This window comes from Nuphar pumila, chromosome 16 (assembly GCF_984573655.1).
Source record: "Nuphar pumila chromosome 16, dmNupPumi1.hap1.1, whole genome shotgun sequence".
Classification (NCBI taxonomy): Eukaryota; Viridiplantae; Streptophyta; class Magnoliopsida; order Nymphaeales; family Nymphaeaceae; genus Nuphar; species Nuphar pumila.
This window is the reverse complement of record NC_143264.1, coordinates 65,623,310-65,648,307: the sequence shown is the minus strand read 5'-3', so window position 1 is coordinate 65,648,307 and position 24,998 is coordinate 65,623,310. Positions and strand designations below refer to the sequence as shown.

The window sequence follows — 24,998 nt, the reverse complement described above, 5'->3', positions numbered from 1 at the left end:
TATATATATATATATATATATATATATATATATAAGAGAGTAACATTATGGACTTTGGTCCAGAAATGGTGGTTGCATTATAACCATGAAAAGGTGCATGATGGCGAATGTACAAGCATACCAAGTGACATAAACCCGGCACATACACAGTGCCTCACTCGGTTTAGTAGTTTGTTCCTGTAAAGGATGCTCCTGTACGAGACGATGCCTGCAATATGGGTGTCCGAGAGCGTAAAGCTAAAAGAAAGGGAGTTGCAGAAGACGCAGAGGATCCGAGGGTAAAAGAGCATGCACCTCCCCTTGCACATGCACATACCAAACATAAAGCCCTATCTTTATCCTCATCCTCCTCTTTCTCTCTTGCACAACACCCTGAGACTTTCTCTTTTGCTATTAATAGAGAAATAACAAAAAGAACAGAAGGAGCATTCTCTGCAGGGTTGCCGCTGAACTCTCCTCGACGCTGAGAATGGCTGTACCTTCGATACTGGCAAAAAGAAGAGGTTGCTCCCGTAATTTTCTCCAAGACAGGGATACCAATCTTTCCCTTCTGGGATACAAGCCTTTTCTCTACGGGTTCCGTGCTCTGCTGCCAAGAACTCAGTCACTACATTTTGGTGCTTTTTGAAAAAGTGTGGGGGCAATTTCGTCAATCAGGACGCACGAATCCAAACCCCTCAGGGTGTGCATCTTTTTTGTTTTGTGCTCACTTTCTTTTTGGCAGGGAACCTTGTTGGTGCTCTCTCTCTCTGAGAAGGCGGAGGAACACCAAACCCTCATTTGTGGACGTCGAGTTAGACGGCTTCTGCGTGTTTCTACAACCACCATGTTGCTGGAAAAGACCTTCCTCTTCTTCCCTTCATGAACCGTTCCTTCCTTTGTTCTTGATCCCGTTTTGAGGTATAAAATAACCTTCTTATTTTATTTCCCTTCATTTCTTTATAGTTAGGCGTGTGGGAAGTTGGTGGCTTAAGTAATGAATATATTGGTTTGTGCTAAATCCTTTCTTTGTTTTAAAAATTAGGCCAACTCGAAGAAAAATCTTTTTTATTTTTTTTTTTATAGTTTTTCCCTTTTTCATTCATTATACGCTGTTTTCATGCATGTATTTTCTTCTTCTTTTTTATTGCCTTCTTGGTAGTGGGCGAGGCTTCAAAATTTTCTGTTACAAACAATTTTATTTTGTTTGACAGAAGCTGAGAAATAATATGAATTTTCCTTTTTACTGATGTTCGGTTTCCCTTCGAAAAATTGTAATTTTGGGCAAAGTTTTTTCTTCCTGTCTTCTTCCCTCCTCAGGAGGGGAATAAACAGGAAGGCGTTTTTTTGTTCCTTCCTTTGGGCTTTTGCTCGCAATGTTTGAAACCGAAACACCCATTGCTTTCCTCGCGACCGTACGACGACCCTCCCTGTGAGGTGGGCTGTGACTTCTCTCTTGAGCTACAAGTCTCTCGGTTTATACGTCTGCTCTCTGAATGACGAAAACGCCCTTGCTTCAAGTCTTGCTCCACGCTATCTATTATTCTTATGCTTGCTATTTATTTCACGCCTTCAATCTTCTTCCATGAAGCATGCGTTTCTTGAGAAGCGCGCTGAATGAGACTGAGGAAATGAAAGTGAGAAAATGTTATTGGTCTGACGTGAAACTATGGATAATCATTGATTACTATTGCAGAGAGAGATGTTCTTGCTATTATGTTTCTGTCAAAAACATGAAAAAGAGATTGTTGCTGTCATGTCGTTGTAAATATTACCTTTTGTTATTTTATTTTGCATGGCCCTCTATAAGACGACGAATCGTGTTGTCTCTTCATTGGCGATCCACTTAGATTGCATGAAAATTGCGGCATGGAACAATTGGTCTTGTTTTAATATCCTCTCAAGATCCTGGTTATCATTTCAACTCATAACGTGTGTATTGTTAAAACGTTCTTTCTGTGGGCGGATGAAGACATATAGGACAAGCAGCTGCTCGGTTAGGATTGCCTTACCTGCGTAAGCCACTCGGGCCATACTTAATGTAACGAGTTTTTTGTTGTTATTTTATTGAGATTCTCTTTATTTAAAAAAATAACAGTTTTTTAACTAAAAAATGAGATATTTGTTCATTGTTTTCCGTTTAAACGAGTTCTTGACGCCGATATATGCATACCATCTGTTTGCTGTCCGTTTACTTCAATAAATATCTTTACTGGTGATGGTTCTGATTTAGAGTGGTCTGCACCTGAGGGTGGGTTTTATTTAAATGCTGTCATGATTGGATGATTTCACTTAAAAGAGTATTTCACTTGGGATTTAGGCAGTTATTTTTGTGTACAGGTCTTTTCTGGCTGTGGAGTTGGGCTTTTCTTGGAGCTGTTACTAGTGGGAGGTTTTAACACAGAGTTCTACATCAGCTTTGAGGTACATAGTTATTGTTATTTCACTTCACGGGAAGATATAGCATGGCAGATGCTCAATTATTCAATGCTGCAAGTTGTCTGTAAGATTGGGAATTTCTTTTAAGGTTTGAAGGAGGGCTATTATTGTCCGTAATCCATGCTTTCATGATTGGTCAAAGGATGTCCAGGTGCAACACGTAGAGGATGATTCCTTTGTTTGGATGAACATGATCTACTCATTATCACATGCTACCCAAAAAAGCTGCAATAAAGATTTACAAAGTAGAATTTGAGTTTCGTGCCTACTGTACCTGTTGAGTTATTTCAATCATATATTTCATTATTCAAGGAGATTGTGATTCTCTAAACTGTAGGCTTTTCCCAAACAGCTGTCCTTCATCTATTCGAAGTATCCCTTCACTTTGGTGATCAAACATGTTTCAGTCTCAAACTAATTGTTTCCCTATCAGTAGTGATGTTTTAGGATCTGAAAGGGACAGTGGGCAGTCGAATGCAGATACATCTCAATTTGAGAGTTGCCCACAGCCAATTTCTTATTCATTCCCAATCGCTAAATCATCGTATGATGCTCCTGATTCAAGCAGTTGGAAGGATGCGGGTTCACAGAACACTGCTGTTTGGAATGTGAATTATGTTGAAGGTTCAGGTTGTGACCTGAATGCCATGTATACTAATCATAACACACTGTCATTGCCAATGCTTGTTGGGGGAATCATCTCTCAACCAGAAAGGCAGCTGTTTTTGAGGAATACCACCTATTCTACTGTATACCCAGATATAGAACCATCACCTGGAAGTGATATTCATTGTCAAGACAACCACAGACCGTATCAGGGGACGTCACTTGATTATTCTGCATTTCAGTCCTCCATCTTGGGGGCTAATCCATTAAGCAACTCACACATTTCGGAAGTCATGAGGGAAGCTGATCAGGTCTCATTGTTAGATGATGGAGGTGGACACGTTATCTGTCCAGGCTATGGGAATACTGTAGCATCTCCTAGAGTGAGTGATGTTTCTGGATGGAATGAAGCTTTCATGGCAGGGAAGGCTGAAGGTGGCTATGGAAACAACCAGCTTTCTGCTAATATTGGATGTGACACTAGTGGACGATGCTTATCGCTGTCTCTTTCAATTCCACCTACTGAATTGCAAGCTGCTCAATTTGATGCCAGATATGGATGTCAAGAAATCCAACCTATGGAAGTTGATAGGCATCATTGTTCTGAACAATTGAAACCAAATCTGGACGCATTCTGTAATAGGCAATTTGTGAGTAATCTTGGGTCCTCTCCAAAGCCTTTTCTTTTTAGTGGCAAAGAGCATTTGAACCCTATTGGATGCAATGTTAGCTCATCCTCAGGAATCCGGAATGGCTTTTGTCCACTTGGACCTTTTACTGGTTACTCTTCCATCTTGAAGCGCTCAAAATTTTTGAAGCCAGCACAGCAGATCTTGGATGAATTTGTCAGTGTGATACGTGAGTCTCATGCGACCAAACCTAATGAAAAAACGCACGAGGTTGCTTGCTCAACCAGAAATTGTCTGCAAGTTGAGGTTGTCTCCTGTGACACAGTTGAAACAAAATGCGGAGCTAATGGGAAGGGGAGTTTGTGTTTGTCTTCTTCAATGGGAAATTCATCTGCCATATCTATTTCTGACGATGTACCTAATGCAGTTTCTCAGGGCTATCACATCAGTTGTCAGCAAAAAAAGATGAAGCTTATGGCTATTCTGGATGAGGTAGGTGATGTTGACATGCAATTCATCTTCTTCCCAGCTTGTTCAAACGTGTTATGGTTGCTATGACTTTTTTTTTTCTTTTCCAATTTTTGATGGTTCCAGATGTAGAGAGAATCTGTCTAATGACTTGCATTGTCATTTTTAACTTGAATCACTCTTTCAAGTTCTTTGCTAGCAACTTTCTTGAGATGGTGCACACTTGAGAAAAAATTCGTATTGATTTGGCTAAAGCCAATCAAGATTGGGAAGTTTATTTTTTTGCACTGGAAATTAACTGATTTACTTCCCTAATTTCCTCATTTGTCACCAGTTACGACATCATGTTTTATCCCTATCCAATGTGCATTGAGAACTGTTACGATCTTGTCAGAAAAAAATTGAGAACAGCATGTCTTGATTAAAAACAAAAAATAAAAACTCAAGTTTGACTTTCCTTTGGAGAAAGGAACAGAAATCTTCATTCTCTGTATAGGTGTAAAAGTGGTGAAGAAAAGAAAAGAAGCCTTTGCATTCGTGAACAGAGCATTCCAGCATTATTAGAGTACCAATTTTACAACTAATATATTGCACTAAGCTTCTAGGATCTACTTTGATCCATAACTCTTGATTACTTAAAAGATTATTAATATTAACTATGAAAAGACCCTCAGAATTGACCACTAATGATAGAAATTGGTGATGACAGTAGGATATGCCAAAATCGATTGAGAGGTCATTTTGAATTATTGTCTACGATATCCAGTTCAACTTTGAGTAGAGGAGAAATGTCTGTTGTGCATATACTTAAACCTGCCCATGGGAAGAAGTGCCCCGCCCTACACATGAAACTGTGTACACATTATCGCTTGGATTATTGCACAATCTACGGGGGGAAGTGCTTTTGTTGCAAGTTTTCTTGGGTTGTTTGAGTGAATCAATTCAAAATCTTTTTCTAGTATTCATATTAATCATGAGGTTGTTTATTCTTGAACTACTAATAAACGGGTAGACATGACTTTATGAGGTTCTAATCGATAAACAAAGACAATTCAAAATTCTAGTTTTATCTATTTCTGAATATATGAATTTGGTTCGCGCTAGAATTCCATATTTTGAAGGGCTCTGTAGAATGTTTGCTTCACTCAGAGATATTTGATCCTTTGAGTTATTTTATATCAAATGTCTGAGAGAGATGATGTAGTCATATGAGAATGTCTCATAGATGGCTTGCTATGTGGCTACTCTCTCTCTCTCTCTTTTCCTCCCTCCATTTGATAGCTCATCTAACTTTACCTCACCTGCAAAAGAAAAGAAACCAAACCATATCATGATATTGTCTGGGATTTTCACATTACGATACACAACCAGTCCTGGAGTTTGACATATGATATGATATCTTGATATTATCTACGATTCAAATGCTAATTTAATATTATGCTCTTCATTCTTGAAAGCATATTCTTAGATATTTGATATTTGAACCAGTAACTGGTGGTGGTCTTGTCAATTTATGGGTTTTTGTGAATAGATCTGCATGCAATGACACCTTTGCCAGTGCTAGAGGTTTGACACATGATATGATATCTTGCTATATTATCTACAATTCAGAAACTAGTTTAAATATTAAGCTCTTCATTCTTGGAAGCAGATTCATAGATATTCGATATTTAAAGTAGTGACCAGTGATGTTTTTGTCAATTTATGGGTTATTGTGAGTAGATCTGCATTGGCAACTTTTCCATTATTATTATTAGTTTGTTTATTGATTGAAGAGTGTGATGAAGATAACTGGGTAAATAGTGCAGTAGTGTAATGTCATTTTCTTTATAAGTTGCATAGATCAGAGCATTATGTTTTCTTCTTGATAAGTTCGGTAGGTTATAGATGGTTATATCCTTGATGCTAGCCTTCTATAAATGTAGAAATTACTGTATATGGAGCTGCTTCAGTTTCTGTGCTCTGGGTGTGTCTGTGCAGGCTCAGTATTGTAGGTGCTATCAACCCGCATTACATGTTTGGTGATTTAAATGCTTACACAAAAATGCTACACTAATCCTACATCAGATTACTTCTGGTTGCATGGGTAAAATGCTGAAATTTCATCTGCAAGAAACCCCCATTATTGTTGGTCAAATTTTACCCTGCCTTGGATTTTTCTTGGAGCGTACCATTCTGTGATTCTAACAACCACTGTATTTCAGTGCAAACTTCCAATTCAGCTAGCCAAAAATATTACATGGACTGAATATGGAAACTCAGTTCTGGCTCTGACACTGCTTGTGTTTGGAGTGTAGTCTAAGTTTTAAATTGCTTTCCCTGAGTAGTGGAATAAGAAAGCTGTTCATATGATCCTTCACTATGAGATGTTTGTAACGTGTTTTGGTTTTTGTGTTATGTTGGAGGACTTAAATTGGATATTGCTCATCATTTCAGGTAATAAGAAGTTATGACTACTACAATCAACAGATGAAAATGGTAGTGTCATCATTTGAGTCTGTTGCAGGTCTTAGTGCAGCAACACCATATACTTCCTTGGCTGTAAAGATGATTTCAAAGCACTTCAGATGTCTTAAAAAAATTATTAATCACCAACTCCAGGACATGAGCAAAGCCCTTGGTGATGACTTCAATCCTTGCTATCAAAACAAAGGAGAGGCTCCAAAAGTAAAATATATTGACCAATCCCTCAGGCAGCAGAGAACTCATGCAGATGATCAACATCAGCATATTTGGCGGCCTCAAAGAGGTCTCCCTGAACGATCTGTTGCTATACTAAGAGCTTGGTTATTTGAACATTTCCTTCACCCGTAAGTATTTCTTATCTTCCATGATCATTTCATTATATTATGGATGTTCGAAACCGGCAATGTTACTTCTGCTTTCTGTTTTGAAAATTAGCTACCAACATTGACTTCATTTAACCTAGGCTTTCCATGATCTACAGCTTAACCATGGTGTTTTTTCTTCCCAACCCACTCAAAAAATAAAGAAGAGCATTATTTATGAAACGTTCCATTTCTCTTAAAAGGACTTCAAAAGTTGAATACAGTGTGTAATTCTTGGTTTAGGTAACTTCAGTCTTCCAATGATATTAAGAAATATAGATATGGTTGTTCTCAGCATTGGTCAATGCAAGAATCATTTCTTGGTGCTGGGATTGCCAATTTTTACAAATGCAAACAAAAAGTAATACTCTTAAGCTGGGAAAAAGAGTGTTGAAAATTGATTAATTCAATTAGTGAGAACAAAGACTGTCAGAGAAAATCACTTTTCGATTTGTTCTGTTCCATGAATCTATTCTAAAACTCTTAGTGAGAAACTACCACATCTCCAAAGTAACCGGCCAATCAAATCAACTCATAATCTTATTTTGTCCAAATCCTGTGTTTCTTATGGAAAGATCAAATGATCTCCTTTTGTCCACTGCCAAATAGATTCATTAACTGGAGTTTCCAATCCAATAATGGAAAAACAGGTGCAAAGTTCCTAATTATGTTTCTTCTTTCGAGGTAAAATTTGATTAACATTTTTCTAGAATGTCAAATCGTGAATTTAAAAAATGAGCTCCAACTGCTATTTGGTGGAACCTGTACTCATGAAAGTTTTCTGTACACGTTAAGGTTTTCTCCCCAAAAGTTAAATTCCATGATATCCTGTTTTCAAAACTGGAAGTATGGTTAATAGAACGCTTATTGCTTTTACAATTGAGTGTTCACCTTGCATCTAACAAATCATCTTAGTGCAGCCCTCTTGAATTAGCTTAGATTAATACGTATTGTCTGTCTGCACATAAAGATGGCTCATAAAAATAAAAGACTGGTCCTTAAGATTTTCATTTCACTATGACATGGGAAAAAGATGACTTCTACTTTCAGTTTTCTTCTTATATGTGATTGAATCATCTATTTAACCGTAATTGACCTGCAAAACGAGCATGAATATCGGGCTTGCTGATCATGCCCTTGTCATATTTAATTGTGCTTGTTCTTTAGTCACTGCTATCCTCTTGCTAAGATCAGTTCTCCTGGAGATGTGACCGACATGGTGGTGCAGTGCATTTTCGATTCCATGGTCCACTAGGAATTGGGAGCCATTTCAATATCTAACATTTGTGTTAATTTTCCATTATCATAGGTATCCAACAGATAGCGATAAGCATATGTTGGCTTCTCAAACGGGTCTTTCTAGAAATCAGGTATCTCCTGAATTAAATAGAACAAATTTTCCATTTTCTTGACATTATTTACTGTTATCATAACCTTGTATGCTGTAATTCAAGGTCTCAAACTGGTTCATCAACGCTAGAGTAAGAATCTGGAAACCTATGGTGGAAGAGATACATATGCTTGAGACTCAGAAGTCTGCCGTCATGGACCTTAATGCCATTAACACGGGTAGCCAGAACGGTATTGTTGTGGCTAAGCAAAGCACTGGGATTGGAAGTATACGAGCCGAAGACAGATCTAACTATGATGTAAGGGAAAGCAGGCCCTGTGCAACGCATGACTTGCCGGAAATAGGCTGCACAAATGTGCAGCTGAGCAATCTGATGAAGCGGGGAAGGAGCATTTCAGAGGTGGGCACCAACTCCGTGGACTTCTCAGCTTATCAGCATAGCATGGATCTAAGTGGTGGTCTGGGATCCGTGTCGCTGACATTGGGGCTCAAGCACAATGAAGGCATCCAAGATGATTATGGAAATATCGAGCAGTATCAATTGTAATCTAGGCAATAGTAATGTTGACTTAAAGCTCAGCATCAAGGAAAGCTGTGGTGGTTATGGTAGAGATCCGCACCTATGCAGTCACGCTTCTGAACGCCTGTTAACGAGTTTGCGGGCTGATGCAAAGGTGGGTACCTTTTTCTTTGGTGTGGGGAGGTAGAGAATCTTTATCGTGATTGAGGTAATTCCTTTGCGCGAGCCTTTTAGTCCTGTAACATGTTCTTACACCGATTTTATGTTATATGATCACTAGAAATTATAATAATTAAGAAGAAAAGAAAGCTTTATTTTTCTTGGCGTGCTTGCAGAGAGAGAGAGAGAGAGAGAGAGAGAGAGTATCCACGTGGTGATAAGGTTAGAGTGATGTTGGTGTGGTTTGCTTTTTTTGCTGGTCTTGTTAGCTGATGATGTTGACGTAGTCTGCATTCTGGTGGTTCTTTTCATGGTAATTTTCTTTCTTTGTTTTAAATTTATACGAGGCCACTGGCCAGTTGATTCGTGGTGTAGAAGCGTTCGTTAGTGGCACTTCTATGCTTCTTTTTTTTGGTGGGTGGGTTGGGTGATCGTCAGTGATGGTCACCATTCCAATGGCCTTGTTCCACAAAAGAACACTTTAGTGTGTAATTTAGACGTCAAGCGCTATTACTGCTTCTTTCTCTGGTCCCTCTGTTGCGCTATGAGCGAAAGTGTTTTTCTCTCTATCTCTGTCTCCGCATTGACTGACAGTTTGAAGATGAAGCCATAAACACAGACCAGCAGTGAACTTTGCTCGAGTGAGAAGTGGGGTGCGAAAAACAATGCTTGAAGGGTAGCATGCCTTTATTAATGGCAGGAAGTAAGACGCAATTAAACAATAAAATTTCGTTCGAAATAATGTAATTAAAATCATCTCTTTCTGAAAAGTAATTTCAAGTAAATAAAACTTGCTTTGCGGGAAACCTAAGCTTTCCTGAAAAGTAACTGCAAGTGCAGTTTTTCTTCTCCATCATCGAGTTTCCTATATAAAATCTTGCCAAAAGTGAGGCATGTTCTTAAAAGCAGCTTTCAGTAACTATGTTCCAAACTCAATGGCATGTTTTTCTTGTTCCTTTAGGGCATGTTTGATACGTTGTTCCCAGCGCGAGATTAGGATGGAAATTTCGTTGGGAACAACCAAATTTGACAAAGGTTGGATGCAGCATATGGCGTTTCGTGTATCTGCCGTGTCCATAAATGTTTGTAATTTTTGATCCACTTTCTCTCCGTTACAAAAAGAAAAGAACAGGAACGGAGGGGACGAAAAAAAAAATGCATTGATGGGTGCAGTTCGCCCGTTGATGCATGTCTCTTTGTGTGCAAGGGCTCCGCTGGAGAGGTGGGTGGCGGCACCACCGCCTTCGGCACCAAGAGGGCTTTCAGTGGGGGCAGCGGACCCTCTCTCTTAAAACTCTCTCTCCTATGCAGCAGTCGGAGGGACGGAGCTCTCTCTCGACGAAGGGGCGCCATCGACCGGTGAAGGGCCACGATCGGTGGAGGCGAGGCCGCTTGGCCTCCTTCCTCTTCTTCTCTTGTTCGTTCTTTTTCTTTCGTTGATTTTTGCTTAATTAGGGTTTTTTTCTAATTTCTTTGATGATCTTCATTTTTCTTCTTTCTTTTTGTATTTTCTTCTTGATTAGCGCTTTCAAGAATCTCCATTGAAGCCTGTTTGGAAGAAGAATTTCATAAGACTGGTTCTTGTGGCAAGAATTTTGTGGATATTATTCATGCTCGTTGTGTTATTATTTCAAGTCTGGTCATGCCAATTGTCTGTGGCTTCATTTTCAGGTGGGCTTTTGGAATTATCCCATCTAAATTGTTTGTTAATCATTTCTTGGTCATGATTTTTTATGAGGCATTCAAAATCAGAGTTTATCAGCAACCACAGAAGTAGCAGTTTGTCTTTTGTTGGTTGTTTGATAACATGATTTTTGATAGAGGCATATGCCAAATACTCTCTGTTAGTTTTCAATGACTTGCATGTTGTGAATAAATTAAACTTGAACAATGTTTTTAGAATTATTGAGTATGTACAAGATTCTTCTAGAATTATTGAGTATGTACAAGTTTCTAAATAGGTATAAGTTTGTAAGAGTCTTTTAGAGTCTCAATACATTTAGAAAGATCTTACTAGTGCTATAAAAGCCTAGTCTAAGAGTCATTGTATGAATCGAAGTGTGAAGAGCATTTTTGAGTAAAAAGTACTAGAAGTCATTCTCCATGTTCTCAATTTTCCTCTTCATTCTATATTTTATTTTCTTCAAATTGATATTAGAGCTTTGTTCGATTAAAACAAATAACTCTATTCCTCTTCCTTTCGTCCCTCAATTAGCAAAAGAAAATTACGGCAATTGGAGTATCCAAATGAAAACTATTCTTGGATCTCAAGAATTGTGGGAGATAGTCGAAAAAGGTTATGTTAAAGTTGAAAATGAAGAAAAAATGTCACAGGCTCAAAGAGAGAGTCTAAAAGTGTCTAGAAAGAAAGATAAGAGAGCTCTTGTAGTAATCTACCAAGGAGTAACCTCAAATGAAGTCGCTTTTGAGAAGATTGTGTGTGTTACTTCCTCAAAGCAAGCATGGGAGATTTTGGAAAGTTCATTTAAAGGAGGTGAAAAGGTAAAAATGGTCTGTTTGCAAACTTTTCGAGGAGAGTTTGATAAATGTATTGTTTTTGTGATTTTTATGAACTTATACAGGGATTTGTGGTTTCTATGAACTTAATTTTGTTAGCTTTTTTATATATGCCTTTTGTATCATAAATATTCATCAGAAGGTGAAAGTTTACTCTTTTGTGTCTAAACTTGTGCCCATTCTTGTCAAAACATTGCTAGATCATGAACGTTGAACCTGCTCTAAGCCTTTAACTCTTTGCAATTTCTGTTGCAATTTGTAACATAGCATCTAAGTACATCATCATCAAACAATGGACATTTGGAACAAGGTATCTGAGTACAGTCCAAACAAACGTTGGACTTGGAACAATTGTTACGAAACGAACATAACTAATGTTCAGTTTCATCTCTTTTGTTAATTTCGTCCAACCCTGGACACGCCATCAAACATATCCTTATGTTGGTTTGATAATGCCACCCAACTTCATTTAATGGGGATTGCGTTTCTTTATACAATTTTTATCTGGAGGTAAATAGACAGTGGTTATAAGAATTAACATGACACAGATAGTTGTAGGATTTTATACTTTGGTTAATGGCGTGCACACGTGCGTATTCAAGTTTAAATTTTCCTTAGCACAAAAACCATAGTTACAGGATTTTATACTTTGGCTGATGAGTAGCGTGAGTTTAAAATTTCTCAACTTAGCGTACATTTTTTTTGGTAGTTGCTGCATAGTGACAAGTTTAAAATGTGGGTGCTCGACATGGAATGGGTTCGACGTGCCTCTATGGTTGTAAGAAATCAAACTCTATGGCACCGGATTTGCAGCGAGATGAAGACTTCGCAGTTATGCTCGAAATCGTTAGGGAGTCCGAAATCTCAACTTATTTACAAACTAAAAATGCTTTCACTGTGACCGTGAATGCCTGAATCATATTCTTTCACTATTTTTTATACTTTCACTGCATTTTATACTAAGAGTTCTAGTTTTGAGACATAACTTCTGAAAGAAATCCATTCATCCCTCAAGAGACACGTCTCTTAAATTTGAATATTGTGAATGTTGGAAAGCTCCCAACAATCACCTTATGGCCACACGACCTTACATCTTCCACTTGGCCATAAGAGATTTTTTGTGTTTATACGCTTATTCTCAACCGGAACCTTACATACACACTTTTTGAGTAATCTTTACTCTCATTGTGTTTATATGCTTGTTCTCAACCGGACCGTTGCATACACACTTCTCGAGTAATCTTTACTCTCATTGTGTTTATATGCTTGTTCTCAACTGGAACCTTGCATACACACTTCTTGAGTAATCTCTACTCTTATTGTATTTATATGCTTGTTCTCAGCCGGAATCTTATGTATACACTTCTTGGAATAATCTTTACTCTCATTGTATTTATATGCTTGTTCTCAACCGAAACCTTACGTACACACTTTCTGAGTAATCTTTACTCATTTACCACTTACACATATCTGAGTTTCATCTGACTTACATGTCTAGTGAAAACATCTTCAGTGATTGACTGGTTTAGTAGGTCTGCTATCATGTCACTTGAAGGAATATAGTTCACTGCTATTTCATGTTTCATAAGCATATCATGAATATATTGATATTTAACTTTAATATGCTTACTTTTAGAGCTATCAACTCCTGTTTGTATTAGTCTTATAACAACTTTATTGTCACAATATAGTTGAACTAGATCTTTTGGAATGTCCAATTTCAACTCATTTAAGAAACGATTTATCCACACACCAAATGTGGTTGCTATGTTATAAGCAATATACTCAGCTTCTTGGGTATACTGTGTCACACACCCTTGTTTCTTGCATGATCATGTAATTGCCCCATCTATTAACATAAATACATAACCAGAGGTAGACTTTGTCTCATCTCTATCACCAACGAAGTCAACATCTGAGTAGCCTACAAGCTTTAAACTATCTAACTGATAGCATAGATTAAGTTCTTATGTTTCCTTTAGATATCATTTTTTTTTACTGCTTCCCAATGAAAGAGCCCATGATTACTTTGGTATCTACTCACTAGATTTATAACAAAACTCAAATGAGGTCTAGTGCAAATCATTGCATACATCAGGCTTTCAATTGGCTGAGCATAGAAAACATTCAACTTTTCTTGTCCATCTTTTGGACCGCCATTCTTATTTAGCTTTTAGCCTTTAACTAAAGGAGTACCCTTTGCCTTGGTACTTTTCATAAATTTTTTTAGAATGTGGTCAAGATACTTTCCTTGACTTAGACATAGCAATCTTGATTTTCTATCTCTTTGGATCTTAATTCCAAGGATATATGAAGCTTCACCCATACCTTTTATTTTAAATCGAGAACTTAACCATGATTTAGTCATATTTATCATGTTTATGTAATTTCTTGTAATTAATATATTATCAACATAGAGGGATAACACAATAAACTTACTCTCACTATTTTTGGCATATACACAATGATTCAGACTATTTACCTCATAACCCAATTTGCTTATAGCATTATGAAAAGTCAAATACAAGTGTCTTGGTGACTGCTTAAGTCCATATAAAAATTTATTTAACTTTATACTTTATCCTCTTGACCTTTAATTTCAAAACCTTTAGGTTGCTGCATGAAAATAATTTCATTTAATTCACTATTTAAAAAAGTTGTTTTTACATTCATTTAATATAGGTGAAGATTAAAATAAGCTACCATTGCCAAAATAATGCAAATATATATCAGTTTGGCTACAAGAGAGTAAGTTTTTTCATAATCAATCCATTCTCGTTAAGTATAACCTTTTGCTACTAATCTTGGCTTGAATCTATCAATAGATCCATCCGCCTTAGTTTTTTTTTTAGAACCCACTTGCTACCAATCGCCCTATATCCATTAGGCAAAGTAACTAGTTTTCAAACTCAATTATTTTCTATGGAGTGAAACTCATCTTTCATTTCTTCCTTCTAGAGTTCAAACTTATTAGAAGCAATTGCATCTTCAAAACTCAAGTTATCAAGAGTTTCATTCAAATTCATGGAATAACATAATTTCTCACTTAAAAATGTGTAATAATCATTGAAATAGGATGGAGGAGGTTTTGTTCTTTTCTATCCAGTTATTGGTTGTGAATTTTGCTCATTATTCACAATTGGATCGTTATTCTCTAACTCTTGACTTGATACTCCAGGATCATTTATGAAATCCAAAAAGACATCATCATCTTTAAGATAAAAAATGCTTTCTTTAGTTTTCAAGAATTCAATCTCTCTACTCTTTATAAATCCCTTTTCAAGATTATATAGTTGATATCCTTTTGATCCCTTTAGGTATCTCATGAAAATATATTCGATAGTTTTTTTTATTTAACTTGTCCCTCATTTGACTAAGAATCAACACATGAGCAGGTGATCCCCACCTTCGGAAATGACTCAAGTCTGACTTCCTACCAGTCCATAATTCATGGGGAGTAAGCTCTATAATCTTAGAAAGAACCTTATTTAGGATTTACATGGCAATGCAAATTGCTTCTCTCTAGATTTTTTTTGAAAGATTTGTATGTGCCAACATGAATCTTGTCATATCCATTAGGGTTCTATTTCTTCGTTCTGCTATATCATTCTGTTGTGGTGTATAAGGCATAGTTGCATGAGGAGTTATATTATTATCAATCCAGAATGTCTTAAACTCATTAGAGTTATATCCACCTATAACCTGATTTTTTCTCCCTACTAATCATTCAACTTCATATTTTTATGCCTTAAATTTTTCTATATTTCTTAGAAATTAGGTATATATATTTATATCTTGAGTAATCATCTATAAATATGATGAAATATGATTTCCTTTCATGTGTTTCTACATATAAAGGTCCACAAATTATTTGTGTGTACCAAAACTAACAAGTCACATGACCTACTTCCCTTAGAAAAATGTTTTCTTATCATTTTACCTGATATGCATGGTTTACTTTTTTCAAACTCTACATTTTTAAGGGATGGCAATAATCACATAAGAATTATTCTTTTCATTTCATTGACATTTACATACCCTAACCTTAAATGCACAATCAATATAACCAGAAATATTCATTGTATTATTTATAAAAAGAGTTACATTAAGATGAAAGAGACCATGGTCAGCATCATAGCGACCCCCTGAGCTTCACTTTTCCATCTTTCTCAATAGTAACCTTGCCAATACATATTAATTGTAAGTTTGTCAATATCTAAAAATACTTAATTGATTATATAACATAATATTTACCAATTATTTTATTTATTTCCAAGTATTACCAATTATAAAATACGTTTGGGTGTTGTTATGGACCCTCTCTTGCAATAGGTCTGACCAACTAGATCCACCATAGCCACGACTCACTCAGTCGAGACTGCGTAGAGGGAGTTTCCCCTTCTCACAGGAATCTCAATGAAACTTGCCCAACCTGGTGTCCTTCCAACCCCTAGAGTCCTTTTTAGAGTGAAAACTGTGTATTTTTACCTTTTTGCTCTCTATAAATCTATATATAGATGTATCTTGCTTAACTTACTTTTAATGGAATTTATTCAAAGATTTTTCTAAACTTTATGTTTGGTTCATGTTCTTATTTTTTAAAGGAACGTGTTCCTCCCTCGCCTCTCTTCCACACCCATCATCGACTTAGAGAAAACACTTTTTTTTGTCCATTGCTGTTGACTCTCTATTCATGCGTAGCCAACCTGGAGAGATGACTCTCTCTCCTCCAATGTTTCACGCCCTTACTGCTCGTGGTGTGTACCTCTCTCTCTAGAGTCATGTCTCATGTCCAGCTCATCGAAATTTGTAGAACTGTCTTCCGTGAGAATTCATGTTCTAACAGTAGTATCAGAGCACCATTCTTGAGAACCACGCAGATTAGGCAACAATAATGACCTTCGACAATAAGGGTCCAAGGTGTTCATGGCTTTGTACGATAGATCCGGCTGCAACCAATGATGATCTGTATCAACCACGACGATGTTCACCCTCGGGTCTCTCCTCTGATCATTTTAAGGAGATCATATCAGAATCATGTTTTTTTATTCATGTACTTCCAAATAATTTTTTGAGTTGTTAGAATCCGATCTTCAGTGACTCTGATTCAACTTACGAAAGTTAGGCCAAATTTTTGCATGTTCTTGGGAATGATCGATGAGGGCCTGCATCCATGTTCTATTTTTATAAAATTTGTTTTAGTGGTTTAACAAAACTAAAAATCTTTAAAAAATCACAGTAGATAGCCATACTTATCTTAAACCGAGCCCAATTTACAGATCAAAAAAATAAAATCCTGATATATAGATATCACCGTTTTACCAAAACCTTTCAAATCGAGCGACTGGATCCCGATGACCTAACATTTTTTAAACTTCAAAACATTCCCTAGGTTTGACTTAGATCGATAAATTTTAAAATTTTTATATTAAAAATATACATTTGTTAGCTTTCAAATTCAAATTTCAGATCCCAAAAATTCATCCAGGTTTGATCTTTGGAACTTATCAAATCATAGAAAACTGAACTGGACCTATAACGCCTTGGCCTATCCCACCGTTCGAACCTCCTGCAGTACTGTAGCATGACACTGTAATGGGATACCCAATCTAACACAACAGAATCACGATTCTCATCAATCCGTGAGAAATTTTACGACAATTTGTTGAATTGGATTCAAAATTAATTTCTTTTGCCAACCACATAAGCTACAACCTTAAATTTGGCAAGTCTTATGCTCAAAATGCAAAATACTAAAAAATTAGACTTTCAAACATGAACAACAATTTACTCCAACTCATTGATTATATAAAGGAGCATCGCAAACTATTTAAGGAGTTTTCTGAGATGACACAAAGACACATGGAACTAAGCATTATTGAATGTAAGCCAATGAATTCCAAATCCCCACATAATGTTGTAGGGATTGAGTTGAAATTGACTGCCCACAAGGTGTTCAATGACGTGTGCAAGAACGACCTGCCAAGTGCGCCATAGCGGATTCAAAAGTTTTACAACTTTAAAAACAAGGTTGAGTGTTGTGCATACCCAAAACCGGGTGGAGATTTTATGCAAGTGATAAAAAATGCCACCTGCCCAGTGTTCAATTAAATGCCTGAGCCGCTTTCCGTAGTTGCTATAAGTGACTGCATCAGCCACGGCGAGGACAATCACGTCTGATGGAGATCTGAATGATAGTGGTATGGGAGAAGGCACGACTGAAGCATAACCCCCGAGTGCTTATCATGGGTGCAACGAAATATGACAAATGCTCAATTTAGTTGTAGGCAGAATGATTATTGATTTAACCTTGTCGATTATTGTTTCTACCGAGCATTGAGATCAGTTAACGAAGGACATCATCCGACTCGCACAACCCTACACTATTGTTATTCCCGCGCACCATCGCTTGTAAGTAGGTCGAGACGATTGTGTTTCAGTGTCTTCATAAAGCAATCGCATAACCAACACGCCCTCACATCGCCCCCACATTGGGGTAGCATCTTGTGTTGATGTACTCCTGCATTGCCGCAATTCTCAACGGCTTGAGCGTCCTTGCATTGCAAGCTACGCCCTGAGCTCTGCTCATGCATCCCTTGTCACCAATTCTCACCTTACTTTAGTGGTGAATCATCACTGCATCAAGTGGCTGGTGAGTCTACATACGTAGACTATGTAGTCAAAGTAATATTTGATACACAATTACTTGAGGACCAATGAAACATGAGAGCTGCCACAAGACAAAAATAATAATTTTAAGTTTCAGTACATTATTGGATATTGTTATTATTGAAAAACTCGACCAAAACACAGGAATTACCACAAGGGCAGGTGAGCCTTCTTGTTGCATAGATCCCGAGAACCTGCCTTTCCTGATGCGCATCCAGATTGCCGACCCCTTTTTCTGAACGCAGCACCGCCATTTATGGCTTATGTTGAACCTTCCTGCTCAGGAAACCCCACCGTACCACAGAGAGAGAGAGAGAGAGGTTGCAGCTTTATAAAAGAGAAGGACAGAGCCTGCCTGGTGCAACGTCCTCGAGTGTGTGCCTTTTCAGTTCAATCTGAGAGTCGAAGCGCAAACAAACAATTCTTATTCAGGACGAAGCGCAAACAAACAATACGTATAAGACACATTTTACCTGGCCCTTGCAGGGTTGCTTTTCCCTTTTCTTTCCTCATGTCACAAAAAAAGAGAGAAAAAAAAGGAGATCCCCACGCAGGACATCAGGAAGCAAGCTGGGGTTAATTCACTGCAATTATCGATGAAGATGGGCCCAGGGGATGATGATGATGAAGGCTACAGAGGCTGAATCCCCTTTTTACCATGGTTGGTTCGGGCCACGTGAAGGCAGGTAGGCGAAAAGGAAGGAAACAGAGGGAGGGACTGAGGAGGAATTAGGGGGTGGGGCGCTGGTATTTTTGCATGGGGGCGTGGGGCTGCCCGTACAATTTCCCCGACGTGACCCTCAGGCAGTCGCCCTCCCTTAGAGCGCGCGGAAATGCCGGAAGCAGGGTGACGCAAAAGGCGAAGACGTGTGAACTGGGCGGGAGTGAGGAGATACCCGGTGCAGGGTGGGGCCCGCTAGCCGGGAAACCCAAAACATGGAAAGGAAGGGAATTTATTCGCCTGCTAGCACCTCTCTCTCTCTCTCTCTCTCTCTCCGTTGGTTGGCCTCCTCTTCTCCTTCTACTTAGAATCCTTCCACACTAAGGCCTGCTAGAGTGCAAGTGTGGGATGACTTTCTACAAAAATTTTCTTGTGACTGAATGGCTATGTAACAACAACTTATTATATTAAATTTTATTAATTTTAAGTAGATGTTTATTGAATTAATGAGGGTCCCAAAAATGATCACAAGGACCGGTTTGGCATTCTAAAAGTCTTGGAGAGGACCTTAGCGGACTGTCTGTAGGCTTAAAACCAATAAGAAAAAAATCATATGTCCCAATCCATGAGCAATCTGGTAAAACCAGGTTGCATCAGTCTATGGGGCCTCGTTGGGATGTTTCACTGAATCATTTTATATCGGCCCCAAAAAAAATTATTTCGTGTCAATCACGAAATTGTGTCGATACCATGCGTATCGTGTCGATACTGATAACATTTGTCCTAACACAGTACTTTATTTAAAAGGCAAGCTGGGGTTAGGTAGACCCCCTACCAGTTCATTGAATCAATAAAAATGCTTCAAATTTACAAAATGTCACCCTTATATCAATAGGTGCCAGTGTGGGGGATGATCTTTCCATGTTTTTTTCAGGCCCCCTCTAGCTAATTTAGCTAAATCTCTCACAAAAAAATATAACTGATTTTGATTCTATCAAAACTGTACAAAATATCCATCAATTCATTCGGGATTCCTCCCTTGGAATTCCTTCCTTCCAAAGATTTTCAGATTTTATGCACTACATCTACTATACTGGTTTCCATCACGTAAATAATATCAGTTCCTTGGTCCTTATTACCCACCACCGCTATATGCTATCGAGTCCACCTCCTCCCCAATCTTCTAACATTCCATGCCATTACTATCACGAATATAGGGGTTTGGGGGTTAGTCACGGTTTTTAGGTCAACCACGAGGTCTCCCTTTCCTTTGGTCATCTCTTCTCCTATTGTAGCGCCTTCATCATCTTGTTCTATTCTTTTCATGTCCCTCAAGCGTGGGTAGTGACTTACCCACCTAGTTATTCTTCATATTGTTCTATTCTTTGAGGATATCTTGGTGGGACCCACTAGTTTTTTTTTTTCTTAAAACAAGACTTGGGGCCTTTAGAATCCCTTTATTATCCTTCCCTACACTACACTTGACTTTTTTTTTTCTTCTTTGGCTGCCTTGTCTCTTTCGTTTGCAGCATGTTACAACTGGACTGCCAACCATGTCCATCCTCTCTACCACATCTCGCATCCTGCTTCACATGCAGTACTTTCTAAAACAAATTCACAGTAAACAAGCTTTCAATATTGCATTCAAATGACAGAAAAAAGCGAAACAAAATTTCAGATACAATTCAAACAAGATTCAACGAACAACGAACAGTCAATAGCCTCACAAACTAGGAAGAGAAGCTCATCCAGGTCAAGGTAGGGTTGGAAAGATCCTACTGAGAGGACGCTCAACCAAAAGAATGATATGCACACTCCACCATCACCTTAGCTCCAGCGCACACCGTCGTTGACCAAGAAAGGGAGCATGATCAGTTCGCCTGTAGCTCTTAAATGGACCTCTCACTAGGTCGACGTCAGACACAGATATTGTAGCAGCACACACACACTAGGGCGGCTACCAAGATAAAAAAACGTAGGGGGTCTTGACCAAGCAAACAAATTCTTGAACGGAGTTGCAAATTTTCTAAAAAAAAAAAAGTCTTTCACATTTTAAGGTTTCTCCTCTATAAAAACTCAAAGAGAGGAGATGAAGGATATTTAATAGTTGTCTAACCCTATCCAATGAGTGGGGTAATTAGGTCCAACAACTATTTTCTGAGCCAATGGATGTAGTTTTGAGACCAAGAGGTAGATTTGGGCCACCCACCAAACCCAATCAATTCAAATAAAAAATAAAACCTACCCAAAATTCACTTATACCCTCCAATAGCCCTAAAAAAATCCTAACATGCTATTAGATCTAGATTCAGATCTAATTATTTATTCATAAATGGAAAATCATAAATTAAAAATAAAAAATAATTCTTAAGTCATATTGAATACTATATCTGAATAAAATTAATATCCAAAAATCGTTCAAAAAGTACCAAAATTTAAAGATATTGTTATCTTATAGTTGTGGTGGATCAGGCTTGCGGGTTCGGGTCCGATGATACATCTTCCCCGAACGTGTCTTCTAGATGCACTACATCAGTTTTTTTCTTGGTTAAAAGGATTCATCCTCGGAGCCTGCACCTTAATCGTTGAATCACCTTGGTACCTAAAAATAAGTTTAACATAGAATACATCAGAAGTATAATAATAGGAAGAGAGACTCAACCAGTATGCGTAGCCATTAACAATTACGAGGAGAACAAAATAACAACTATCTTGCATTTCTTGAGACAATATCCCTTTTGACAAAATGATACAAATAAAATTATCAATTTTTAGGATTACCTAACTCCACCTTGTTGTAACTTCACAAAAATTCTGATTTACCTATTCTCAAATTTTAAGAGAATTTGTATGGTCATGGATTGATTTACGTTAGTCATTAGAACAAGTGCCATTTCAACTGCAGGTAAGTGGTTAGTTTCAAACAAACTTTTGAAAAAACTATTTACTGTTGGTTTATTAAAAGAGATTTTTAATGTAAATTCAACTAAAGATAAAATACCTAGACACAATTTATTATGTAATTATTCTTTTCGCTGAATAGAAAACACGATTTGTAAAAATAAGTACTCCCAGACATCTATCCAAATATTATTGAAATAGTCAACATGGAATTTCCCGATGCATAGCATTAAAACTCGATTTATGATACAAATAAAAATAGATAGTGCATCTGATTAGCCAGAAAACATAACCAACCATTCACTCAACATAATTTTCCAATCATTCCTTAGTTCACTATGAAGATTGATGTGGGGTCATACCTCTAGCAAGGAAGGTAACCCAGATGGTAACTCCTTAGGGAACATATCCAAGAGTAATGGTACTCGAGGATCTATCTCATGCTCTACCAGGGGTGGTTCAGACACTAAGAGAGTGTGACGCATAGGGTCCTTAGAAAAATGTTCTCTCACCTTATATCAAGATAAAACTGTAATGGGTGATCACATGTGCTAGTGTTTGGTGAAGCAAATAAAGTAGGTAGGTCTCTAAATGAGGCTAAAATGATTTTCCTAACTATGGTGCATAAAAACAAAAAATTGTTGGTTTTCAACCAACAGTGAACTACATCCTGTTTCATGGTTGAGCAAATGCAATGGGTAATGATGGTCTCTCCCAGATCCTCTGATAGGGTTACTTCTATGGATTCAACATGATATACTAGTTCACCTTCAAATTCATGCAAGGATTCATCAAAGATGGGTTCTCCTTCAAATTCACATAGGGTTTCTACAGGAACTTTATCCATGAATAGGGCATTGAAGTTACATCCATATGCCATGTGTCTAATTTCACCACATTCATTCAGGTGTTTCTGGAGCTCACTGTGTTGCGCCCGTATGGCACTCGTAACATTTTCTTTGTGTTTCATGTGTGGACCACGTCCACATCACTCCCTAGGCATCATAATATGACACACTACACCAAATTAGAAAACTCAGCAAGCTGAGCTCTCTTACCAACCTTACGCAAACTACAAAGTGTGATGCCAAGGAACACCCTAGCGGTGACCTAAGACACTAAGGCTTGTGAGAGTGCAAGTGTGGGATGACTTCCTAAAGGAATGTTCTTGTTACTGAATGACGATGTAACAACATTCTTTTATATAAAATATTTTTAATTTTAAGTTGTTATTTATTGAATTAATGAACTCCGCCTGTGTAGTTATACACTGCCGGTCCCAAGCCCGGATAAAGGAGGAGGGTTGCGGTAGGCCTGTGACAGCCAGCATAAAAACTTTGTCATATCCTATGAAAATGAACCAATATGAGAATTTCGTTGGGGCGTTCCCTACTGAGCGACGCGCTGTACTCTCTAGGCCCGGAGGCAGTGATAAATGTGCAAGGGTTGCTAGGTCGTCGCCCAGAAGCGACGCGTCACACCGGCGCCCGGGTGTGGTGTCAAATAGGCAAGGGTTCCCTCACTTTGTTGGACGGGTGGGGGTAAAGAAGTTAGTCCAAGACCATAAAATTAGGTTAGCCACTTGGAACATAGGGTCTTTAACTGGTAAGTTGGTAGAGTTAGTAGATGTTATGTGTAGGAGAAAGATTGATATTTTATGTCTTCAAGAGACCAAATGGGTAGGTGAGAAAGCTAAAGTGATAGAACCTTGGGGATATAAGATTTGGTATACAGGAATAAATAGGAATAGGAATGGAGTAGGGATTGTTATGAGTCGTCAGTTTATAGATAATGTAGTTGAGGTCCGTAGGAAGGGTGATAGAATTTTACTTATTAAATTAGTATTAGGTACGGATATTATTAATATTATTAGTGTTTATGCACCTCAAGTAGGTTTAGATGATTCCATTAAGCATCAATTTTGGGAAGATTTAGATGGAGTAGTACAAGAGACATCTTATGGAGAAAAGCTTTTCATCGGCGGTGACCTTAATGGACATGTAGGCATTAGTAGGGATGGATTTGAGAATATCCATGGAGGCTATGGTATAGGAAAAAGAAATGAAAGTGGAGAAAGGATTTTAGATTTTTGTTTGTCCTATGATATGATCTTAGCAAACACTTGGTTTAGGAAGAGGGAGTCTCACCTAGTAACATTTAAAAGTGGGGTTAATACGAGTCAGATAGATTTTTTCCTACTTAGAAAGAGAGATAGGGGTTGTTGCATCGATTGTAAGGTTATACCAGGAGAAAGTGTAGCTACACAACATAGAGTCTTAATTTTAGATCTTAGAATTAGACAATGCCGCAAAAGGGATAGACATAGGATAGATCCTAGAATTAAGTGGTGGGCACTGAAAGGAGCTAAACAAGGAATGTTTGTAGAGCAGGTAGTTAAGGAAGTTGATTGGTGTCTCGAGGAGGATTCAGAATCAATGTGGAATAAGATAGCGGGTGGTATGAGAAAAGTAGCTAAGGAGGTATTGGGTGAGTCTAAAGGCGGTGCACCACTAGGTAAGGATACATCATGGTGGAACGAGGATGTCAAATTAGCTATTAAGGTTAAAAGAGAGTGTTATAGAAATCTAAGTAAGAGTCGTGATAATGAGAATTTGGAGAAGTATATGATAGCAAAGAAGGAAGCTAAAAAAGTTGTTCGAAACGCGAGGGATAAGGTATATAAGGAGGTTTATGACAAGTTGGATACCAAAGAAGGCGAGAAGGATATTTATAGGCTTGCAAAGATGAGAGATAGGAAATCGAAGGATTTGGGTATGGTTAGATGTATCAAAGATGAAACGCAAAGGGTTTTAGTCAAAGATGAGGAGATTAAGGAGAGATGGAAAGATTATTTTGATAAGCTATTTAATGATAGTCATGCTCAAGATCTTGGAGACTTCTCCATTCCTTTTCATGAGATAAATCGTGACTTCATGCGCAAGATTCAAAAGAAAGAAATTGCAGAGGCTTTGAAGAAAATGAAATCAAGAAGGGCAGTTGGCCCAGATGGTATACCTATCGAGGCTTGGAAATGCTTGGGAGAGAAAGGTTTAGAATGGTTGACAAATCTTTTTAACTTGATTTGGCGAACAAATAAGATGCCTAATGAGTGGAGGAAGAGTACTTTGGTGCCTTTATATAAGAATAAGGGTGATATACAAGATTGCACAAACTATCGTGGTATAAAACTCATGAGTCATACTATGAAACTTTGGGAGAGGGTGATTGAGTCTAGGTTGAGGAAGGTTGTCATGATATCGGAGAATCAATT

General features: G+C 37.8%; 1 protein-coding gene across 1 annotated transcript; it reads left to right on the top strand.

Annotated features, from left to right (window-relative positions):
* Positions 1-215: 215 nt before the first annotated feature.
* On the top strand, positions 216-8,847 carry LOC149813389 (uncharacterized). Its single transcript, XM_089991119.1, has 9 exons — positions 216-278; positions 401-490; positions 725-811; positions 2,320-2,403; positions 2,826-4,145; positions 6,558-6,907; positions 8,117-8,176; positions 8,259-8,319; positions 8,404-8,847. The coding sequence occupies exons 1-9, from the start codon at positions 216-218 to the stop codon at positions 8,845-8,847; spliced, it is 2,559 nt and encodes an 852-aa protein (XP_089847245.1).
* The last annotated feature ends 16,151 nt before the right edge of the window (positions 8,848-24,998 follow it).